Source organism: Mirounga leonina, unplaced genomic scaffold (assembly GCF_011800145.1).
Source record: "Mirounga leonina isolate KUSES-001 unplaced genomic scaffold, KU_Mleo_1.0 Mir_97, whole genome shotgun sequence".
NCBI classification, from domain to species: domain Eukaryota; kingdom Metazoa; phylum Chordata; class Mammalia; order Carnivora; family Phocidae; genus Mirounga; species Mirounga leonina.
This window is the reverse complement of record NW_023270889.1, coordinates 6,611,949-6,633,922: the sequence shown is the minus strand read 5'-3', so window position 1 is coordinate 6,633,922 and position 21,974 is coordinate 6,611,949. Positions and strand designations below refer to the sequence as shown.

At 37.1% G+C, this 21,974-nt stretch overlaps 1 protein-coding gene across 6 annotated transcripts in view; it reads right to left on the bottom strand.

Moving 5' to 3' along the window:
* Positions 1–15,538, bottom strand: part of LOC118006542 (F-box only protein 4) — a 441,418-nt gene extending 425,880 nt beyond the window's left edge. For 2 of the 6 annotated variants that reach the window (XM_034999252.1, XM_034999254.1), the window contains exons 1-5: positions 15,022–15,534; positions 13,567–13,802; positions 10,977–11,197; positions 7,451–7,526; positions 7,168–7,343 (exon numbers count right to left, since the gene is read on the bottom strand). In XM_034999252.1, the coding sequence (XP_034855143.1) occupies positions 7,168–7,343; positions 7,451–7,526; positions 10,977–11,197; positions 13,567–13,802; positions 15,022–15,210 (898 nt within the window). In that variant the 5' untranslated portion in view covers positions 15,211–15,534. Of the gene's footprint in view, positions 1–2,335; positions 2,704–3,658; positions 3,835–7,167; positions 7,344–7,450; positions 7,527–10,976; positions 11,198–13,566; positions 13,803–15,021 lie in introns of those variants that run through there. The other 4 variants (XM_034999251.1, XM_034999248.1, XM_034999253.1 and 1 more) reach the window with 4 other exon arrangements.
* Positions 15,539–21,974: the final 6,436 nt, after the last annotated feature.

The following is a 21,974-nucleotide window of genomic DNA, read 5'->3' as shown; positions in this document are numbered from 1 at the left end:
CATAATAATAAATACATAATATTTCAAAATGTTTACATGAAGCTAAAGAGGGCTCAGGTGACAATCAATAGCTTTAAATGTTTATTTTTAAAAAAAGGAATGGGGCACTTGGGTGGCTCAATCAGTTAAGCACCTAACTCTTGATCTCAGCTCAGGTCTTGATCTCAGGGTTGTGAGTTCAAGCCTGTGTTGGGCTCCACACTGGGCATGGAGCCTACTTAAAATAACTTTTTTTAAAAACAATAGAATCAATGATCTAAATTTCTACTTTAAAAAACTAGAAAAAAGAAAATGGAATAAAAACTCAAAACAAATTTTAAAGCAGAAAAGATTAGAGCATAAATCAATGAAATATAGAATAAATCAGTAAAACAAAAATGTGGGTTTTTTTTAAGAATAATAATAAAATCAGTAAAACTTTAGCTAGACTGGTCAAGAAGAAAAAAGACATAAATTACCAGTATCAGGAATGAATGGTGACGTACTACAAATATTAAAAGGAAAATAGGGAGATCTATTTTCAGCATAATAGCATGAGGGGTTCTGTGGAATGGCTCCCTAGAGAAACTGGAGAAAATAATTTTTTAAAAAACAGCCATTTCGGGCGCCTGGGTGGCTCAGATGGTTGAGCGTCTGCCTTCGGCTCAGGTCATGATCCCAGGGTCCTGGGATCGAGTCCCGCATCGGGCTCTCTGCTCCTTGGGAGCCTGCTTCTCCCTCTGCCTCTCTTTCTCTCTCTCATGAATAAATAAATAAAAATCTTTAAAAAACAAAAAAAAAACAAAAAAAACCCAAACAGCCATTTCAAGTATCTGTAAATGATTCCAAAGCATATAGAAAATGAAGAAATATTTTTTAAAAAAATCTACAAAACTCAGTAAGAACAGAAGTGTCTAGGATTGGAGCCAAGACTCACTCACTCCCATCCCTCCTTCAACTCAGCAAGATGGAAATTCCAATCTAGACTGGGGCAGCCAAGGAAGCAGAACCATACTACCTCTCCAAATTAGGGAAATATCATCCCAGGAGGGAGATGTCGCATTTCCCATCCTGCCCCCGACTACCGGTTGCTGAAGCCAAGTTCTGAATGAGTGTACCCGAGACGTAGAAGCCCCCCTTTTGGAGCAGCACCCACTCAGGGATTCTGGGCCATATCTTGGCACTACTATGCTTTTTTTTTTTAAACTCTAACCCTAATCCTAACCCAAATACCGTGCTCTTGTTATTATAGTGTTAAAAGTCCTCAGTTCTAATGACATAGGAAAGCTGTAACCGTTCCTCTGCAATTTGTGAGAAGGTCTTATGCTCATGTCTTATGGAATGTTTTCTCTATGAGTCTGGAATAGGGAAGTTGGCTTTAGAATCTTATGAACTTTCAGTTATGTGGAATAGCAAAAAGTTCCAGGAAAGTTATTTTCACTGAATTAGTATTTTTTTTTTTTTTAAAGATTTTATTTATTTATTTGACAGAGAGAGAGAGAGCGAGAACAGGAACACAAGCAGGGGGAGTGGGAGAGGGAGAAGCAGGCTTCCCGCCGAGCAGGGAGCCCGACGCGGGGCTGATCCCAGGACCCTGGGGTCATGACCTGAGCCGCAGGCAGACGCTGAACGACTGAGTCACCCAGGTGCCCCCAAGGCAGACTCCTAACGGACTGAGCCACCCAGGTGCACCAGGGGCAAAATTTAAATGGGTGCCCAAAAAACTCAGTAATTGAGATTAAATAATATTTTTAGGCAATACTTTTAAAAATAAAAGTTTATACAAAAAAGTTTGTGATGAATAAAATACAGTTGACCCTTGAACAACATGGGTTTAGAATGTGTGGGCCCACCTATAAGGGATTTCTTTTTTTTTTTTTTTAAGATTTTATTTATTTATTTATTTGACAGAGAGAGACAGCAAGAGAGGGAACACAAGCAGGGGGAGTGGGAGAGGGAGAAGCAGGCTTCTTGCCGAGCAGGGAGCCCGATGTGGGACTCGATCCCAGGACCCTGGGATCATGACCTGAGCCGAAGGCAGACGCTTAACGACTGAGCCACCCAGGCGCCCTCACTGAATTGGTATTAAATAGGATATAAAGTTAATTTCTACTGTTTCAGAAAAAAAAAAAACAAAAAAACAGAAGTTGTATGGCCATATCAATAAGTGCAATTCCAATGAATATTCCAGTCTTTAAGCAGTATATTTATTAAAAAAACTTCTTTTTGATAACCAGTTAAGGACCCTTGAAAAGAACCTATAAAAGCTTAGCAAATTTTCTGTTCTCCACCAGGGCAACCTTTGAACTGAAATTAGAAATCACAAAGAATGAGGGAAGTACAAACTTGTCCTTTCCAGAATTTAATATTTTTAAAAAGAAAATATAAAAGTTATCAAAAAAAAGTCTTAAAAGGCTCATTCAGGGGCTAAATGCTAGCACTGAAACTTTTTTCTTGTAATTGATTTAAGGTAAAAAGTAAAAATTATGTAAAAAACACAGCAGTTACAGCTGTCCCAATATAAAGCCCACCTGCAAAAAGGCAGGACAAAATTGGCTGACTGAGCAAATATCCACATCATGACCTTAGTAACAAGTTTAAAGTGGTTTCAGTTCCCCAGATCTAAAAGGAGGATCATCTTGCATGCTTAGATTCTACTTCTTCAAGAATCCACTGAATGCCATTCAAAAAACCAGTTAGAGTTTCAGCCTCTGTATCCTGGACCTATGAGCAGATAAGAGAGACCACTGTAAGAAACTGAGTCCAAAATCTTATGATTAAAAGAAACATTTTTCTAGATACTAAAAAAAGAACAGGATTTTAAAAATCCCAGTAAACTCTGGGTGAGTCATTCAAGTTTTGTCTTCTAGAGAACTTAGAAAAAAAAATATGATCTTCTGTCTATAATTATTACCAATATGAGGCTTATTACTTATCTTGGAACTTAGTTTTGGGAATGGGAAGAACTACCATTTCTATGACTTGCTTGTATGTATTAGAAAAAAATTCCTCTAAAGGATCCACTTTGAAAACTAAAACATTTTTCAATGTAATTCAGCTAGCCAGCTGATAAACGTGATATCCAGTTGCAAAAATGTATTTTTTAAGACTGCCACTCTTCCTAATGGCAAGCTAAAACTCCCACCACTCAGGAAGGTACACCTTTATCAGTAGCTTTCCAACTGTGTTCCACAGAGTCTTCAGAACTCCATGGAAGGTATATGGGGAGGAAGGAAGAAAATCCTCTCACTTATTAAGCATAAGCATTTCCAATTTTTATTTTCCTTTATTTTACTTAGGGGCTTTCATGTAAGGTTCCATTTGAAGAAAGGATTCCATGATTAAAATAAAATTTGGAAAGCAAGAAACAATAAGATGAAATTTGTATTTCTGATGACCCTTAAAACATAATATTTTAATGCTGAAAAAAACCATGATACTGGCATTTAAAAAAAAAAAAAAATCCCCAATTGCTATCTCACTGTATCTATGATAGGAAAGTAGTGAGCAAATGATCAGGTGAAACTTACTGATACCAATCAAGTATCTCCCACTGATTAAGCTATTAAAACTATTTTTTGAATGCTATTTCATTAAAGAGAATGAGTAGGAAAGAATAAAATCAAATAGAGAACAGTGAAAAATAAGATTTTTCTCACCAGAGAAGATAGGACCTTACCATCCATGGGTGGTTTAGATGATTTAGACGCAGCTCATGAGCCAAATAAAAACAGGGCATTCTTTTTACATTTGCTTGAGAAATACAAGATAAAACCAGCATAGGTCTTCCTGAAGATCCAAAAGCTGGATCTGTCATTGCCATAATATGAGAAAATTCATCTTGCCATTCATGTCCTAGAGAATGTAGTCAAAACCCTTAATTTGCATTACTTATAAAGATTTTAAAAATAATAAAACAAACTTAAAAACAAAACAAGGAAATAAAAAAATTACCAGGATCCAAACATAACAAACTGCCTCTACTGCTGTTCATTTACAGCTGTTCATTTACTGATCTGTCACAAAATTACATTAGGTAACCTTCAAGGATAGGAATTTCAGTGAAATTAGAGGGAAAAAAGTCACAGTACCATTCAGATGTCTCCATATTTTAAAGGAAAAAATACTTTGATATAGATATTTTCCTCTCATAAATTTTGTAGCTATCACTACCCTTTCTTTCAAAGACCTTAGTTTAAACAATTTAAACACAGACTTGGGTCTAGCACTTTTATTTAAACTAACAATCTCTGCCTTTCATTGGACTGTGTAAATCACTGACATTGTGAGGTAGTCAAGATTCTAAAAGGACCCCCAATGACTCACACCCTTGTATAATCTCTTCCCCTCTGAGAGTGGGAGGAATCTAGAATCAGTGATACCATTTTCATGAGTAGGCTACATTATAAGACACAGCTGACTTCAAGAATGAGCGATTATCCTCAGTGAGGCTGACCTAATCAGGTAGGCCCTTAAAGAGATGAGGTTCTCCTGGTGAGAAAGATTCTCCATTGCTGGATTTGAAGAGAAGAGGGAATCACAAGGCAAGAAATGAAGATACCTTCTAAAAGATGACATCAGCTCCCAGCTGACAGTTGGCAAGAAAACAAAACCTGAACTCAGCCAGTAACTTCAGTGTGTTAGAAAGCAGATTCTTCCCAGGAGCCACCAGAAAGTGCCACAACCCATCTAACCTGATGTCATGCTGTGCTGACTTCTGACACAGAGAACTATGAGCTAATTAATAGGTGTTTTAAGCCACTAGGTTGAAGGAAATCTGTTCTATATTGACAGAAAATGAATAAATGTTTAATGTCATTATCAACAGGGTGCATTTAAATCTAATCATATACCTCTTAGATTTTGACTTGTCCCATCTGTTCTTTGTTCCTTTATCCCCCTTCTTTGGACTGAGATTTGTAATGGTTCCGTTTTATCTTCACTACTGGCTTGTTTAATTGTACCTCTCTCACACTTTTTTAGTGGTTACTCAAGGATTTACAATGTACATTTTCAACTTATAACAGTCTACCTCTAGATAGTATTACACAACTTCACATATAGGAGAACCTTATAACAATGTAGTTCCATTTGTCTGTATTGGTATCATATATCTTACTTAAAAGAATCATATACTCACAATACATTCTTACCATTTTTCCTTTACATATTATAAAAAAATTTAAATTAGGAAAAAAATCTTATATATACTACATTGCTTCCATCCCAGGGCTCTTAATTTTTTAATGAAGATCCATTTTTCTATCTGGTATCATATTCTTCTGCCTGAAGAGCTTTCTTTAATATTTCTTGTAATGCAAATCTGCTGATAATGAACTTTCTCAGGTTTTGTCCAAAAGTCTTTATTTTGCCTTCATTTTGAAAGGTATCTTTGGATACAAGATTTTCCCCACTTTGCAACACTGTAAAGATTTCCCTTCATTGCCTTCAGCAATTCTTTCAGGAATTCTGTCCTTATCTTTGGCCCTCTATATGTATTCTTCCTTCTGCTTTGCAGTCTTCAAGATAATCTCTTTATCTTTGGTTTTCATCAGTTCGGCTATAATGTACCTATATTTATTTTTATGTATTATTATTTTTTAAAATTTATTTGGAGTTCTCTGAGCATCTTGAATATGTGGTGTGTTGTCTTTCAGTAATTTTGAAATAATTTTGGTCATTATCTGTTCAAAAATTTTTTTCCTTGTTCTCTTTCTTCATGTTTTGGGACTCCAGTTACACACGAGTTAGACCAGGTATTGGCATACTACGGTCTATGGATCTATTTTTATAAATAATTTTTTAAAAACATCCATGCCCATTCATTTATAAATTGTCTATGGCTACTTTTGCACTCTAACATCAGACTTGAGTAACTGTGAGAGATCATATAGCTTATACACCTAAAATATTTACTATGTGGCCCCTTAAGAAGAAGTCCACTGACCCCTGAGTTGTTTCCCTTGATGGGTTCCCCCAGTTCTTGGATGCTCTGTTCCTCACTCCTCCTCTTTTTTCTGTGTTTTACTCTGGATAATTTCAATTTATCTTCAGGTTCACCAAAGGTTTCTTTTGCTGATAAATCCACTAAGGAAAGTGTTCACCTCCTATATTTTCATATTTAGCATTCCCATACTTTTTCACAGCTTTCTTCTCTCTGTTGAAAATCCCTATCTGTTCACACATATTTTGCATCTTTTCCACTAGATCCTTTAACATATTAATCATAGTTATTTTAATGTCCCTTTCTGAGAGTGCCAACATCTGAGTCATCTCTGGGTATGGTTCCACTGATTGCTTTATCTCCTGAAATGGGTCATTTCATTTTGACTTTTTTGTGTCTTATAACTTTTAATTTAATGTTAAATGTTTTATGTAAAAGAACAATAGAGAATGAGGTAAGAGAATCTATTCCCAGAAATGGGCATGCTTCTTCCGTTAGACCACTAATGCAGTGGGTTGATTCCAACTAGTCAGTAGTAGTTGACCTGGACTTAGTTTTTGTTGCTCTGGTTAACTTCAGTGCACCACAAACTTTCTTTCAGCAATGTTGCTACCTTGTTCTGAGTGAGATGAATATAAGCCCTAACTTATTCACAAAAGATTTGGGAAAAAAATTACAATACTGGTTTGTGGCCCAATAATATTCTGATTTTATGCCTAAATAGCATTGTGAAGGGCAATTATTCAGAATATGTAGAAAGTGTTCTTAACTAATCTACTTAATTAACACTCCACCACACACATCTCTCTACTATCTGGGTAATTAAAACTAAGGTAAAATTTTCCAGTTATCTGCATAAATTATTTGAATAGAGCTAGAAGCAGACAAAACATCAATAATAAGTGCAGAAGCATACAACAAAGAAATACTATGTAGTTATAGTATCAAACTTTGATATGCATCAGAATTCTGTAGGTGCTTATTAAAAAAAAAACAGATGCCCAAGAAACAACCCAAATCTATGAATTATAAGCCATCAGAATAGGAATCAGGCAGCTGTTTTTAATAAGCTCCCCAGGTGATCCTAATGCACATCAAGGTTTGAGAACTCACTATTAACAGTAATGGTCATAGAATCACATTTATTAAATTAACCATCATGTTCTTAAGAAGCCACAGTAAAGCCTAAAATGTATTTTATTTGCTGTGCAAAAAACTTCTCTTAAAAAGAAAATAATGCTTACTTTTATGAGCTTCAGCATTTGCAACATAGATGAATCCATCAACAACTTCACACACCTTCTGAATTTGTGGAATTACACTATACCGGCTTCCTTGTTGATCATCTCCTTCATTCTGTACACTGAACATCTTGTTAACTGCACTTGTATGCTCTTCTCTTGCTCTATCTCTTTCCTTTCTATAAGAAAAATGTAAATATAAAACATAAATACTAAGCAGACTCCACCCCCCCCAAAGTATCCAAGTCCTGATGCCCCAGGTAGGCCACCAAGTAGGCAGCCTTACCTGGTAGTTGAATATAATATCAGGATGTTGAATTTATGTTGGTTGCTCAACTGAAAACTGACTCCAGATCCAATACCTAGAGAAGAAAATTACAGTTATCAAAACAAGTCATTAATAAATATAGAAAAAGATCACATTGAAAAAAATTATCCAGTGCAAGAAAAAAAGAGCAACCAAAAAGTCCATGACAAATTATATATAGCTTTGGAATAAAATGAAATGTTTATGTTGAAGAAAAGGTGCTGTATGCAATTTCCATTTACATGGTAATAAAAATATGGACAAAGAATGAACTAATAGGCTTATAGCATTCCTTTCTGTATCATCATGTTAGCAGCTGCATCATTAACAGCAAGTAATACTTATCAAGACTAAGACTCATTTTCCAACTTTTTTGTTTCTCATTAGTCATATACTCCATGTATACATTCAGTGAAATGGCTTTTTCTCCCTCTGAAAATGTTTTTAAATTGATGGGGAGTCACCAATGGCACTGTAGAAAATTGAAGAAATATTTAGATACTGAAATTTGAAATTAAACAGGTTATAATCTTGAATTTGCCACATAGCCATTTTTTGTGAGCCTCAGCTTTGACATCAAAATACAGAAATAATACTGGGTGCCTGGTGGCTCAGTCAGTTAAGCGTCCAATTCTTGATCAGCTCGGGTCATGATCTCAGGGTCGTGAGAATGAGCCCCCCATTGGGCTCCACACTTGGTGGGGAGTCTGCTGGAGATTATCTCCCTCTCCCTCCTCCGATGCCCCTCCCTCTACATGCTCTCTCTTGCTTTCAAATAAATAAATCTTTAAAAATATATAGAGAAATAATACATACTTCTTAGAGATGTTGTAAGCATTAAATGAGATTACATATGTAAAATTCCTAGTAGAGTGGTAAATAACAGGTACTAAATACTAGCTTCTTACTACTTTTATCTGAATTATTCAATATTGTTACTTGTCCTTCTTTCTTAACCTCTTCCCTTCTTTGGCTGTGTTAACACTCAGGCTGATTCTCCTCTTGCCTCATGAAAAGATCCTTCTTTCTCTCATGGCTATACTTCTTTTTGCTATATATATATGCCCTTTTAGATCTGTCCACTTCTCTCCATCCTCAATCCCTCCTTTTAGTCTAAATTATCATACCCTCATCTGGACTTTTGCAATCACATCTAACCAGTCTCCTACATCCATTTTTGACCCCCACTGTCCATTCTTCTGACAGCAACTGGAGAGATGGCTTAAAAATGCCTATTGCATTATTTCTCTTTCCTTCAAAACCATTGCTCTTCAAAAACAACTTAATATAATCTTACCTCTACTTTAGGACAACTCCACTTTTCGTATCTTTAATTCCTGTATCATAACCAATCCAGTTGTTTAAATTAACCTGTCTTGCCATCTTATGTCACCATTCCAGGTAACACATATACAGAAATCTTGGTGGCTGGGACTGCAAGCGTGACCCTAGTTCCCTGGCCACCAGATTTGGTGCACAAACTCCCCAAAGAGATCATAGAAACAAATTCTACTGTTATTTCTGATCTTTGTTTTCATCGGTTTAATTTCCAGAGATTACCTTCTCAACACATCTAACCTCAACCCAGTACGATCTCTATACTATTCTGTACCACATTGCCAACAACCCATCCCCCCATTCTTCCCTGATCTTGCAGGGTTTGATGCATAATTAGATTGGCATTTGTAAACAATCATTTCTGCTGCTGTCTGGAGAATAAAACTGACATTTCATGATCAGCAAATTTCCCCATATCCCCAACCTCTTCTTTAGGTGTTCCACCTCATGGCCTTACCTGAACTGGCCTACCCTTAGGGGCTACTTCTCTTCCTCTACACCCTCAAGTAACAAAACTGCTTCTTCTCTCACATCTCAGGGTAAAGACGTGGGGTCAATGTTCTCTTTACTCCTCACTGCCATGTCCTGTTACTCACCAACCCTCTTCAAAACTCCATCTCTTTGAGATACACCATTCAGATGTAGTACCATCTCCCCTTCCTCAACCTCATCATTTATGAATCTCCTTTTGATAACCCCTTCCTCCAAACATTCACTGAAGATTTCAGCACCTCATGTGGAAGGTTCACAATATTCCTCTCCATCCTCAGAAACTTCCAAGTCCATGTGGACACCATATGATTCCCAAATCTTGATTTCTAACCCAGATCTTGCTCTTGAGTCATTTGTTCATTTATTCATCAAATCTATATTGAGTGCCTACTCCATGCCTGACATCAAACACAGCTATGAACAAAGCTGGTAAGACTCCTGCCCTAATGGAGCTTCCATTCAAGTGGATTGCTTACAGCAGGCATCTCTGCTTATATCTCCCAGAGTTATCAAAGTCAGCATATTCTAAAGAGTAGCTGTCCTCCTCCCTATAAAGATCCCTCAAAAAACTTTCTCTTCCTCCTCCTTATCCTAGCGAATGGCACTATCATCCAATATGAAAACCACATCAGAAATAATGCTCATACATATTCAGTCAACACTATCCTTCATGTTTTCACAATATTACAGTGGTTTCTTAACGGGTCTCCATATTTTATAGCCTCTTCTAATCAATTTTCCACTCAGGAGCCAGATCTTTCTCAAATGCAATCTTGATCATCTCATTCCTCTGTTTAATATCTTTCAACAGCTCCCAAATGCTTAAGCATGGCATACACGTGTCTTCTCACCTAGCCCCACTCTAGACACATAGAACTACTTCAAATGTGTCATATGTATCCAGAGCTTTGTGCTTTTAGAAATGTAGTTCTCACTGCTCACAATACTTCTGTCCCTTTTTTTAATGGTCTATTTTAACTCATCCTAATGACTCAAATAAGGCATCATGTTCAACGAAGAGCCTTCTTTGATCCTTATCTTTCTATCCGGGAGCTAATTACTCCATATTCTAATCACCTATATATTTATCTTTGTCCTTACCAAGACCAAGTATCTTCAGGGCAGACAAAAATTTTTGATTTTTGTTTTAAATAGCTACACCTCTAGCATCTAATAGGTGCTCTCAATAAATGAATAAGCAAAGCATAAGCTAGATTATATTGTTACTTATTATATCTTCTGCTTGCCAACTAACTACATGATTATTGTTTTCATAGAAAGAGGAGGAAGGTGTTAATTTAGCTCTTTTTAAAAATTCCAAAATATATCAAAGTACTTTGCACATAGTAGATGCTGAATGGTTTTTGCTGTTAACATTCTTTTAAAATATGGTAAGTACTGTACAAACATCTTGATAATGTATAATTTACTTGCACATAATCTTATATTCTGGATTACACAAATTTGAGGAAATAAGAGGAAGCTCACTTCTCATAAAAAGTAAATCAACTCTTTCAGTCCATTGGGACCTGGGGAGGAGGGGCGCCTATTCACAAAATTACTCTATTTCATTACATCAAAGAGTTAATTAAAAATTAATTTCTTAAGATTTAACATTAGTGTCAAGCTCAAAGTGTTTTAACTATTATATACTACACACTAACATGAAAATTACCATCAATCTGCCTCTGAGGCAAACCAGCTGTTGGGCAAAGTTCCTCAGAAGACATCAAGCTCAACACCAAAGATGTATTCAGTTCTTCCAAACCTGGTCCAAACATAGCAAATCGTGGTTCATTCTGAATGATCAATGAGTGTAAAAATGATGTGACAGCTCCATACATAGGACGGCTAGATTTCAAGGATCTTCTTGTATATGGACAGCACATTTTATAGCTGTATAAAATTGTCACAATTAGAAAATTAACACAGAAAAAAACGTAGCCAGTTATTCATTCAACAATATATAGTTTATTGAGAACCTGCTAGACACAAGAGATACAATAATAGTTCCAATCCTCATGGAGGGAAGTGGAGAACAGACACATTATAATATGTATGCTGGATGCCATGACATGAAAAACCAAAGGCACTCTGGGAGTAGAAGTGGTCCAAATGTTAAGGAAGTCCTCCCCAGGAAGTAGTTACATACTTTCTAATCTTTCATTTAGATTTTCTCATGGAACACTTGGTCTAACACTTGGTTCAGTCATAAAAACTCACTACATAGCACAGTGATTCTCAGTCTGGGAAGATTTTTGCCTCCCCATCCCAAGGGAGCATTTATTTGGCAATGTCTGCAGACATTTTTGTCATTATGACTGGGGGTCAGTGCGTGGTGTGCTACTGGCATCTAGTGGACAGAGGTTAAGAATGCTGCTAAACATCCTACAGTGCGCAGGACAGTTGGGTCTAAACACTTGGTCTAAAATGTTAATAGTGTCAAGATTGCACTAACCTATATGGATAGTTAGCATAAATGTCTCTAGAGATTAAAAAAAAAAAAAAAGGATAGAAATTAGTAAGGCCACCAATATAACCAAATTTCTTAAGTACTCCTATTAACAGCCTCCAGTGTAACAGTTTAATAAGTGTTAAACATACAGGGAGGCTCTAATGTTCCTTATAGATAACCTAGCAAACTAAGAATCATGTGGAAAAAAAAAACACAGTTTCTTTCAATAGCTATAAATTTCTAAATTACCAATTCTACACGTTATCAAAAGTTAAAACACAGTACCCAAATCAAAATAAAACCTAAAGCCCTTTGACTAAATCAAGGTGGTTAAGACAATTACTAACCTAACAAGACAATGATCTTTATTTACGAAACTTATAATTCAAGAAGAAAAAAAAAATCAACTTTGAGGCTAGGTAGATCTGGCCACTTTGTTTATATGAGCCACTTATAGTATTAACTTACGTTTTTTCATCTGCATTATTTGAGCAGTAACAATTAACCCAGGGTTGAAGGATCCGAAATTAATTTATATGATTTAAGAAACAAAACAACGAACAAAGAAAAAAAAGACAAAAAAAAAAACTGGTGGTTGGCAGAGGGGAGGTTAGTAGGGGAGTGGGTGAAATAAAAGGGGATTACACTTATCGTGATTAGCATTGAGAAATGCATAGAATTGTTCAATCATTATACTGTATATCTGAAACTAATAGAACACTGTATGTTAATTATACTTCAATAAAAAAATACTTTACATGATCACAAATGGTAGTTACTATGATTACTTCTATTCCTGGGGAAAAGTTGGTTCCACAGCATGATATACTTGATGCTATGGTTGTTTGTGGGACAATGTAGAAGTAACAACCAGCAAGTGAGAGTACAACAGCACTTACTGAAATTATATATAACATATCACACACATTTTAATCAAGCAGTCTCACAAGACTTGACATTTAGATTAGAATAAGGAAAGATCTGAATAACTCAAATAAAATATGAAAAAAAATCCTGTATCTAGATACTAAATCTAACAGAGTAAAACAATTCTTACCTAAAATGTAAATATTTTTTAAATTTTATTTACAATGCCTTAAATGTGGGGCCCTCAATAAAGTAGGTTATATCCAGATCCAATGGCATTATATATTTTTAAGGTGGCATGACAGGGTTCCAATCTGAACAGTCCCTTATAAGCTATATGACTTTAGGCAAATCCATAACCATTCTGAACCTCAATTCCACATCTAGAACACAAGAATAATACTTTCTTATTCAGTGATGGCTAAATAAGTAAACATACATAAAGCATCCCTCATAGAATCCAATACACTACAGTTGCTCAACAACATTAATTCTCTCAGCTACATGATATTTAAAAGTGTCAATGCTTTTGGGTGGTAACAAAATCTCATTTCCCAGAACCTTGAAAATGGTTTTCCTCCCTGCTAAAGAACTGGTCTCTGATCACTGATCATTCCTTTTTGGGATATGGAAAAGTATTCGCTATTTAACAAAATGACAAGTGTTCTAAAGATGATGAAAGTTTTAAGAAATGTTTTACTTCTTGGCATATGAACTATCTACAATTATTCACATACTCTAGAGTCAGGCACCACAAGTAAATAACAAAATGTGAAAACTGAAAGGGTCGTATGAAGGAATTTAAGTTAATCCCCAGCTTTTACAAACACAACCAAATTCCAAGAAATGAATTAGTGGCGGAGCCAAGACTAATTCAAACTATTGACTTGTAATACAGTCAAATTTAGTATCTTCTTTTTAATTCATAAAACTAGATACTTACACTGCCATGTAGTCAAAAAATGCACCATCAGTAACCTCAGATACAGGTTTTTTTAAGATTTCTAGATCTGGAAGAGACTTCCAGTCAACAGAAGACCAAGAAGGAAGATCCCGCAGCAGAAAATATCTCCACAAAATTGGATCTCGTACAGTTTCATTCCAATAATGGCTTGTACTTCCCAACTGACACAGATCATGAGGTGAAAGAAATGACAAAATATATAGCTGTACGTCAATCTGAAATAGAAACAACAAATAGGTAAAAGGGATGAAAAACTTATCTTAAAACTTGTTTTCTGTTAATAAATTACAAACAAATATTTTATTATACTAGGAATCCAAAGGTCAACTGGACAGTCCATCTTTTTAATAATTATACCATGAGGAATTACAAAATTAATAAAGAATTATTATAGATAACCAAAGGTCAATGTAACAGTATTTTTAATAATTGAATCTATAATTCTTAAGTTATTTTCCCGCCATCAGAAGAGAAACATATCTGAACATTTAATTTGTTGACACACTGAAACAGTCATGAAAGACCAGTCATTGTTCTGGTATTTTTCAAGCCAAACAACCAGGTCCTTTAATTTCTCCTCATGTATTTTGCCACAACATATATCTTAACAAATCACTTAAGGAAACAATCTAGTCTTCAAAATAAAACCTTTATCAAATCATTTCTGATTTTGTCATTAGTTCTAATCAAAGAGTAAATCTGCCATCTGAGTTTCTCCATAAAATCTGTATTTCAAAGAACTTCTCCAAAAGGAAGAACCTTGGAAGAACATTCTAAGCCTGCAGTTTTTAATTTCTGATGGACGTCAGAGGGAGGTGTCAACAGTCCAGCGGCGATACAGAATCTGTATAATTTCTAAGAATTTCTCCTCTCTCCCATCTGCCTGAAAAGTTTAACAATAAATGATGTGCACAATTCTTGTGGCCTGTTGTAACTTGAGGCACTTCTTAGTCATTGTCAGTTAAGTGTGAGTTTTGTGACTTGAAATACGCACTCAGAGAACAGCCATGATTTCCTCGCAGTGTCCTGGTACATCGAACCTGAGATGAAAGGCGCTGAGCACACGGTCGCTGAAGGCTTTCCCAGCCTAACCAGAAAGTCTGCAACGGTCTCATTTCCTTAACCTGACGTTCGGGGTGTTCTAGGGCCAAAACTTGTTTTGGGGCGGGTAGAAGACCTGAGGGTGACCTGGCCGGTTACCAGGGCGCCCCTGACGGTGCGTCTCGCTGCGACTTTCGGTCCGTCTGCGAGCACTAAAGGTCAACGCCTCGGCGCTTCTGGTCAGCTGTGTTCCCAGGTGACGACACTGCCCGGATGGCCGCAGGACTGCGGCAGACACAGACTGGGCGCGCTGAGACCCTGAGAGGCCGCCGGTGCGGGGTGCCCCTCCCAGCGCGGCCCCTCGGTCCTCCGCAGCCGGTGGCCGCCACTCACCGGCAGCCGCGTCAGGGTACTAGCCTCCTCCTCCGCCTCCTCTTGAGAGGCCCTCGGCGCTGCCCTCTCTTTGCCCACCGACTGCCAGAAGTTCCTCCAGCCGCTGAGGATGGCGGCCTCTAGCCGGCTCCAGTCGCTGTGGTGCGCCTGAGGGGAGCTGCCTCGGCTGAGGGGCTCGCTTCCCGCCATGGCCGCCGGCGCCTCACGTGACGCGCCGCAGCGTCACGCGCGCTCCCCGCTCTGCGCCTCCCGCCCCGCGCCTCTCTCCTTCCACGTCTCCCCGCGCACAGCCTCGGGACCGGGAAGGGAGCGGAGAGGTGGCCCAATCACGTGTGTTGTCTGCAACCGAGCTTGAAGCTCCCGCCAAGAAACTGCCCCGTTCACTTCAGGCCTCGACCCCGCGAACCTCACCCGCTCACGTGAAATCTCTCGCCCCTTTAAAATTTCGTTACGTCTCCAAAGTCGTTCTGTCTGGGACCCATTTCCACTTCGTCTGGGCCCGGGTGGCCCCTCCTTATTCGGTAGCTGGCCCTCTTCCGCTACCTTAGGCTTAATAGCCAGTTGCTTCCTTTCTCAGCACCGCTGTGCTGGGTGTGCAGTTTTTTGATTGTTTTTAGTCTCCGATTTACTGTTTGTTTTCTTGGGAATTAGCAAAAATGGACCAGGGAGGTGGCCAAGGTGAGGAGTCTATATTCTCTCTATAATTTTAGGTACATTTAAAAATTCCCGAACGCAGGCATCCCATAAAAGGGCAGCAAAATAGGGCTAGAATAAGAGGAGAAACCAGTTATGGTACTGCTGAAATCCTGCTAGTTTATTAATCTGTCGGAACAGTTATCCATTTTACTCACTTTGTCCAGCCTTATTTTGAAAAGGCTTTAAGAAACTATGCTATAGCCCACATTAAAAGATATTTAAAAACAAAAAATTGAGTAATGTAAAAGATCAAATTGGCTTTATTAAGCAATTCATAAATCTGGAAGCATCCGTCTCGCAAATGAAAAGGAGCTCCATTGAGCTGCAGGACAAGAAAGATTTTTAAAGGTAGAGGGTCACCTGGGTAGCGCAATGGGTTAAGGTTCCTATTCCTGCCTTGGGCGGAGGTTGTGATCACAGGGTCCTGAACTCAGGATCAGTGTGAGAGTAGAGTCCGCTTGGGTTTCTTTCTCCTTCTCCCCCTGCCGCACACCCTCCCCCAAATAAATAAATCTTTTTTAAAAATTGAAAATAAAGGCAGAAAATGAGGGCACTTGGCTGATTCAGTTGGTGGAGCATGAGACTTTTGATCTCAGGGTTTTAAGTTCAGCCCCACATTGGGTGTAGATATTTCTTTTAAAAAATTAAATCTTTAAAGGCAGAAAGGGATGGGGAAAAAGGAAATTACTGGCAAAAAGTACACTATTGTAAACAAAGTCATCCTCCTAAGGGGAATGGGAGAGGTCTATCAGTAAATTTCCTTGTGCCTAACCAGGAATTCCATGTTGAAGGGTACTTTCTTGGGGTGCCTGGGTGGGTAGGTTGACTAAGCCTGGGACTTGATTTCAGCTCAGGTCTTGATCTCAAGGTCTTGGGGTTGGGCTCCATGCTGGGCATGGAGCCTACTTTAAAAAAAAAAAAAAAGTTACTTTCCTGAGAGGGCTGAAACTGCAGTTAGGTTAGGTATGAAGTCTTAGGTTTGTTGAAGTGAGGCCCTTAAAATAAGTGATTCCATTTGGGGCCTGTAGTTTTCTTTTCAACAAAGGTAACCTATTATTTTGAACTGGGTATAGTCTCTACTGGTAAGACGGACACAAATACTTATTTAGTACTATGTGTCATTCATTTTCAAATAGATTACCTCAATATAATCCAAAGAATACTCTGCTCAAAAACTAGATCTTTGTTCCTTAAAGGAATATTTCATTCTAAGATTATAAAATTTTAAGTCTCTAGGATTATTCAATAAAGAGCAAGACAGCATTATTGGTTATACCATGCAACAAGAAAAATACATTCAAAATAATCCAGTGGCTTTAAAATTCCATTCTTGAGAATGGACATAATAGATCTCTACATAATCTGGTTTAAACTCATTGTCAACCAGTAGTTGCTTACAATATCCAGAACCTGCAATTATCCTTTCTTTTTGTGAAGATATTAAGTATGGAAATTCTAAATTTCACACTCAACCTCTGTCCATAGTTTTATTATCTCATTTAGTCCCTCTTTAGTTTAGTTGACTCTCTTAGTCAAAACAGTCTCTCACAGATAACCCAAATCACCTGTTGAAAAATTAATCCCCCATTTTTAGTCTTCAAGACTAAAGGATCAGCAACTTCATAAAGCTTCATAAAGCTATTACTGTCTATAAGGATCATGATAGGCTACAGGGAACATATATGTAAGTTGTGTGTATGCATATAAATACATAATTATATTTAACATAATATACATACACATCTCACACACACTGTCCCTTCATATATATTAAGCAGAGTGCTTAATGCTTAATAGTGAACACAGTACTTACTGGCTTGAATCTATACTTCATAAGTATCTGGGGATCTAAATGTCAAATAACAGAAATCCAATAAAGCCTGACACTGAGGTTCCATGAGATCTGAATTTAAAGTTTCGTTATTTTTCTTGCATGCTGTTGCTAATGGCCAGTAACTAATCCAACTGAAGCTTACTTCTGTGAGGCTGTTCAGACAAGAAAAAGAATCACGAATTAATTAACCATATGGCATTTCTTCTCCCTCTCTAGGAGCAAGAAAGAAATAGCACAAGAAAAAAATGTGTTTCAATTCAAGTATAAAGTACTGAAATGGTTCTCAGCTTTTACAAAGAAGTGTGAACATTTATAAATGTATGAGTTATAATTTTTTTATTATGAAAATTTTTAACATGTATAGGAGAGTTAATAATGTAATAGAATCCCAGGTATCCACTAGTTCATTCAAGTTACCAATTTCTCAGTCTTGTTCCATCACCATCTCTACCTAATACACACATCCACATTGTCACTCAATTATTTTGGCTGATGAGTAATATTTTTCAGCATGATGAACTGATATAAAGAACTAGACTTAAGGAAAATAATAACTCTTTTGAGCTCTTAGGATGTGCTAAGCATCCCAAGAATTAATTCAATTGAATTAAGCAGTTTGAACATTAATTCATTTAATCGTCAATAACCTGTGAGGTAGGTACTACTATTATTCCTTTGTTAAATAATAGGATATTAAGGTACAGAAAGGTTAAATAATTTATGTGGAGTCACACAGCTAGGAAAATGACAGGGTTAGTATTCAACCTCAGATCTCTGGTTCCAGAGCCCATATTCCTAACCACTATACTACCCTGTCTGAAAGTTATTAGAACCATAAGAAATAATATTCAGATGTCAGTAGTAAACTGAGACAATTAAGGTTTTCATTCTGATACAACACTCAGATATAAAAGAAAATGAACAAGATACAAATATGGGATTATAGTTTTATTAAAAAAAAAAAATTTTATATGCTCCAAAACATTTTACTTGGAAATCTTCACTAGAAGTAGGAAAAGGAAAAACAGTAAAGAACACCAGGATGAATACATAACACATACTTTAATTGTGGATACATTAAATGTATTTTAATATAATACTTCCAATAACATATTATCTCATACTGTGTTAAAAATAATACAAGAAGTGACACTAGAGAACTACAGAATCCTGGATTCTGTTGCAGATAAGGTATTCTTATTAGAATCAGAAATGGAGCCCTGGAAGATGGCAAGAGAAAAGTGACAAGCAATCCAAAACTAGGATGTCATCCAGTTGTGGGTTTTTAAAAATGCCATTAAAGTAAATCTGAGAATACCATCAGACACAGTTCTCACATTAAGGAACATCATAGAATCCACAGTGGGAGTGTAAAAGTTGGAATGTAATTTTATTGCAGGGTTTTAGCCATAACTCTCACCTCACTCTACTGTATGCAAAGGAATGAGGGAAAGTCTTGTCATGATTTACACCTTAATCAACATCACACAATTCACAGTAGCCAGAAACCCTATAAATGCCACAAAGCAGATAGGCCTTTAAGTTTCAAAGCCTACTTAACATTAAAAAAAAAAGAAAAAATCGCATTGGGAAAGAACCACACAAATGTAAGAATTATGAAAAAATCCTTTAACAGAGTTTAAGTTTTCGTAACCACTGAAGAACTCAATGTAGAGAAACCCCCAGTGTAATAAACACAGCAAGGCCTTTAGGTTATCACTCACTCATGAGTAAAGCCCACACTGCAGAAAAGACCTGAAATGTAATCAAAGTAAAAAGGTCTTAAGTAATGACTCATTCCTTAATTCTGTATCAGAACTTCCATAAGAAAGAAACTTCATGAATGTACTGAATGTGCAAGGCATTTAACCAAATGGATAAAATTTGAAAACACTAATGCCTGCCCAACCGCCATAAATAAAATAGCACTACTTTCCAGATTATAACAAGCACTTTACCCTGCTTTATTCTTTATAGTGCTAACCACTTAATACACTATAAATTTATTTTTTTTAAATGTGGTAACTTCCTTCACTAGAATATAAACTCCAAAAAATGGTGTTTTACAAAGCTTTATCATCGCTTCTCGGCCTTTTGGCTAAGATCAAGTGTACAAAGCTACATCATCAATGCCTAAGATGAAGCCTGGCATGTAGTAGGCACATAATAATTGTTAATGAGGGAATTATACTGCTTTCCTTATGTAGAGTATTTGTTATCTTGAAGACACTTCATTCTAAATGAAATAGAATTTACATAGGCTTTAACACATACATAAAAAAAATCTGTTGTTCCATGTTTTGTAATACACCAGAGTAAAGATCATTATAACTGTTATGGTCTACAAATTACTCTCCAATTGTGTGGGGGATGGAAAAGTACAAAAAGCACCCAGTAGCACCCTCAGAACTATACCAAACAGTGAGGGACCCAAGTAGTTCACAAGGGTCATGAAGGCAAAACGGAAGTTCCCATTTCTGAAGAGAAAGTTATGGTTTTCTCAGGTTCCAAATCTATATAATACTTAACTCCTCTGAGGAGTAATTCCTTATTTGCCTTGTCTACCACTGGTATAGAGGGCATGGCAGTTTGGAATCCAATAGCAGCAACCCTTTTGTGCAGAGTTCTGCACTTAAGAACCATGTCTCTTATTAAAATTTAAAAAAAAAAATTACTAAGGGCTTATTATTTATTAAGCACAATGTATAAAGATAAATTTTTTTTTAAATATGGAGTTCACCAACTCATAAAGAACCATAAAGCAGTGTTACCTGTTTGATAACATGAGAGGGGAGATTAAGGGAGCAGAAGCAAAGGAACATCTAACTTTGAGTGGAAAGGGCTGGAAAAAGCCTTAGGGATACAGTGTCACTGGAGCTGAGTCCCAAAGAATAAGTAGGTATTCACTTGGCCACAAAGAAGGGCAGAAGTAATGAGATCTTCAAAGACTACTGAGGGGAAAAAACACATAGCATGTCAGGAAAGGAACCAAAGTACTAACTGATCATGATGCTCCAAAAGGGGTGGGGGAGGGCAATCTGTGGTTCTAAAACCATACTAAAAATGATTTAAATCTTTATACTTAGAAAACACAAAAGGTATGTTTATAGTAAAACTTGTTAAAAAGCTATGTTAAATAAAAATCTTAGTTGTGTAAGGTTAAGCAAGGAGACAGGGGGAGAGATAGGGAGAGATTTTCCTTATACCAAGAGGCTCTATCAGAATGTTTATCAAAAAGGAGCCTGGGTTTGTAATGTTTGAGGAACACTAGACTAGAACATGATTACATAGGATGCATTGCAGAGGTAAAACAGGGAAGGTAGACAGAAACTAGATTATGGCACTCTTTGTTGCCCTGCACTGTGAAAGATCAAAACAACCAAAACATGAACCAAAAAAAGATTTTAGATGAAAGATAAGGGTTAGTTATTTGGACATATTGAATTTAAAAGTACTAAAATTATCTAAGTGAAGACATTTAATAGGCAGTTAGAAAGAAGGCTCAGAGAGCAGAAGCTGGGATTCAAGTTGCAAGGCTAGAAGTCAGCTTAACATTATAGGTGTCAGAAGCAGCCATGGCTATGAATGACATCACCTAAGAGTAAATAAAAAGAGAGAGAAAGAAAGAAGAAAGGAAAAGGGGGAGAAGAGGATAAAGAGAAGGATAGACCTCCAGGGAAGAATAACACCTAAAGGGTAGGCAGAAAAAAAAAGAAGCCCCAGGGGAAATGAGGAAAGGCAGAGACTGGCTTTCAACAGGCAACCTCTTTCGTTCTAAAAATGGGGAAAATGTGCACCCCGATGTTTATAGCAGCAATGTCCACAATAGCCAAACTATGGAAAGAGCCAAGCTGTCCATCAACAGATGAATGGATAAAAAAAGATGTGGTGTATATATACAATGGAATGTTATGCAGCCATCAAAAGGAATGAAACCTTGCCATTTGCAATGACTTGGATGGAACTGGATGGTATTATGCTGAGAAATAAGTCAATCAGAGAAAGACATGTATCATATGATCTCACTGATATGAGGAATTCTTAATCTCAGGAAACAAACTGAGGGTTGCTGAAGTGGTGGGGGGTGGGAGGGACGGGGTGGCTGGGTGATAGACACTGGGGAGGGTATGTGCTATGGTGAGCGCTGTGAATTGTGCAAGACTGTTGAATCACAGATCTGTAACTCTGAAGCAAATAATACATCATGTGATTAAAAAAAAAAAGAAGATAGTAGGAAGGGAAAAATGAAGGGGGGGCAATCGGAAGGGGAGACGAACCATGACAGACTATGGACTCTCAGAAACAAACTGAGGGTTCTGGAGGGGAGGGGGTGAGGGGATGGGTTACCCTGGTGATGGGTATTAAAGAGGTCACGAACTGAATGTAGCACTGGGTGTTATATGCAAACAATGAATCATGGAAC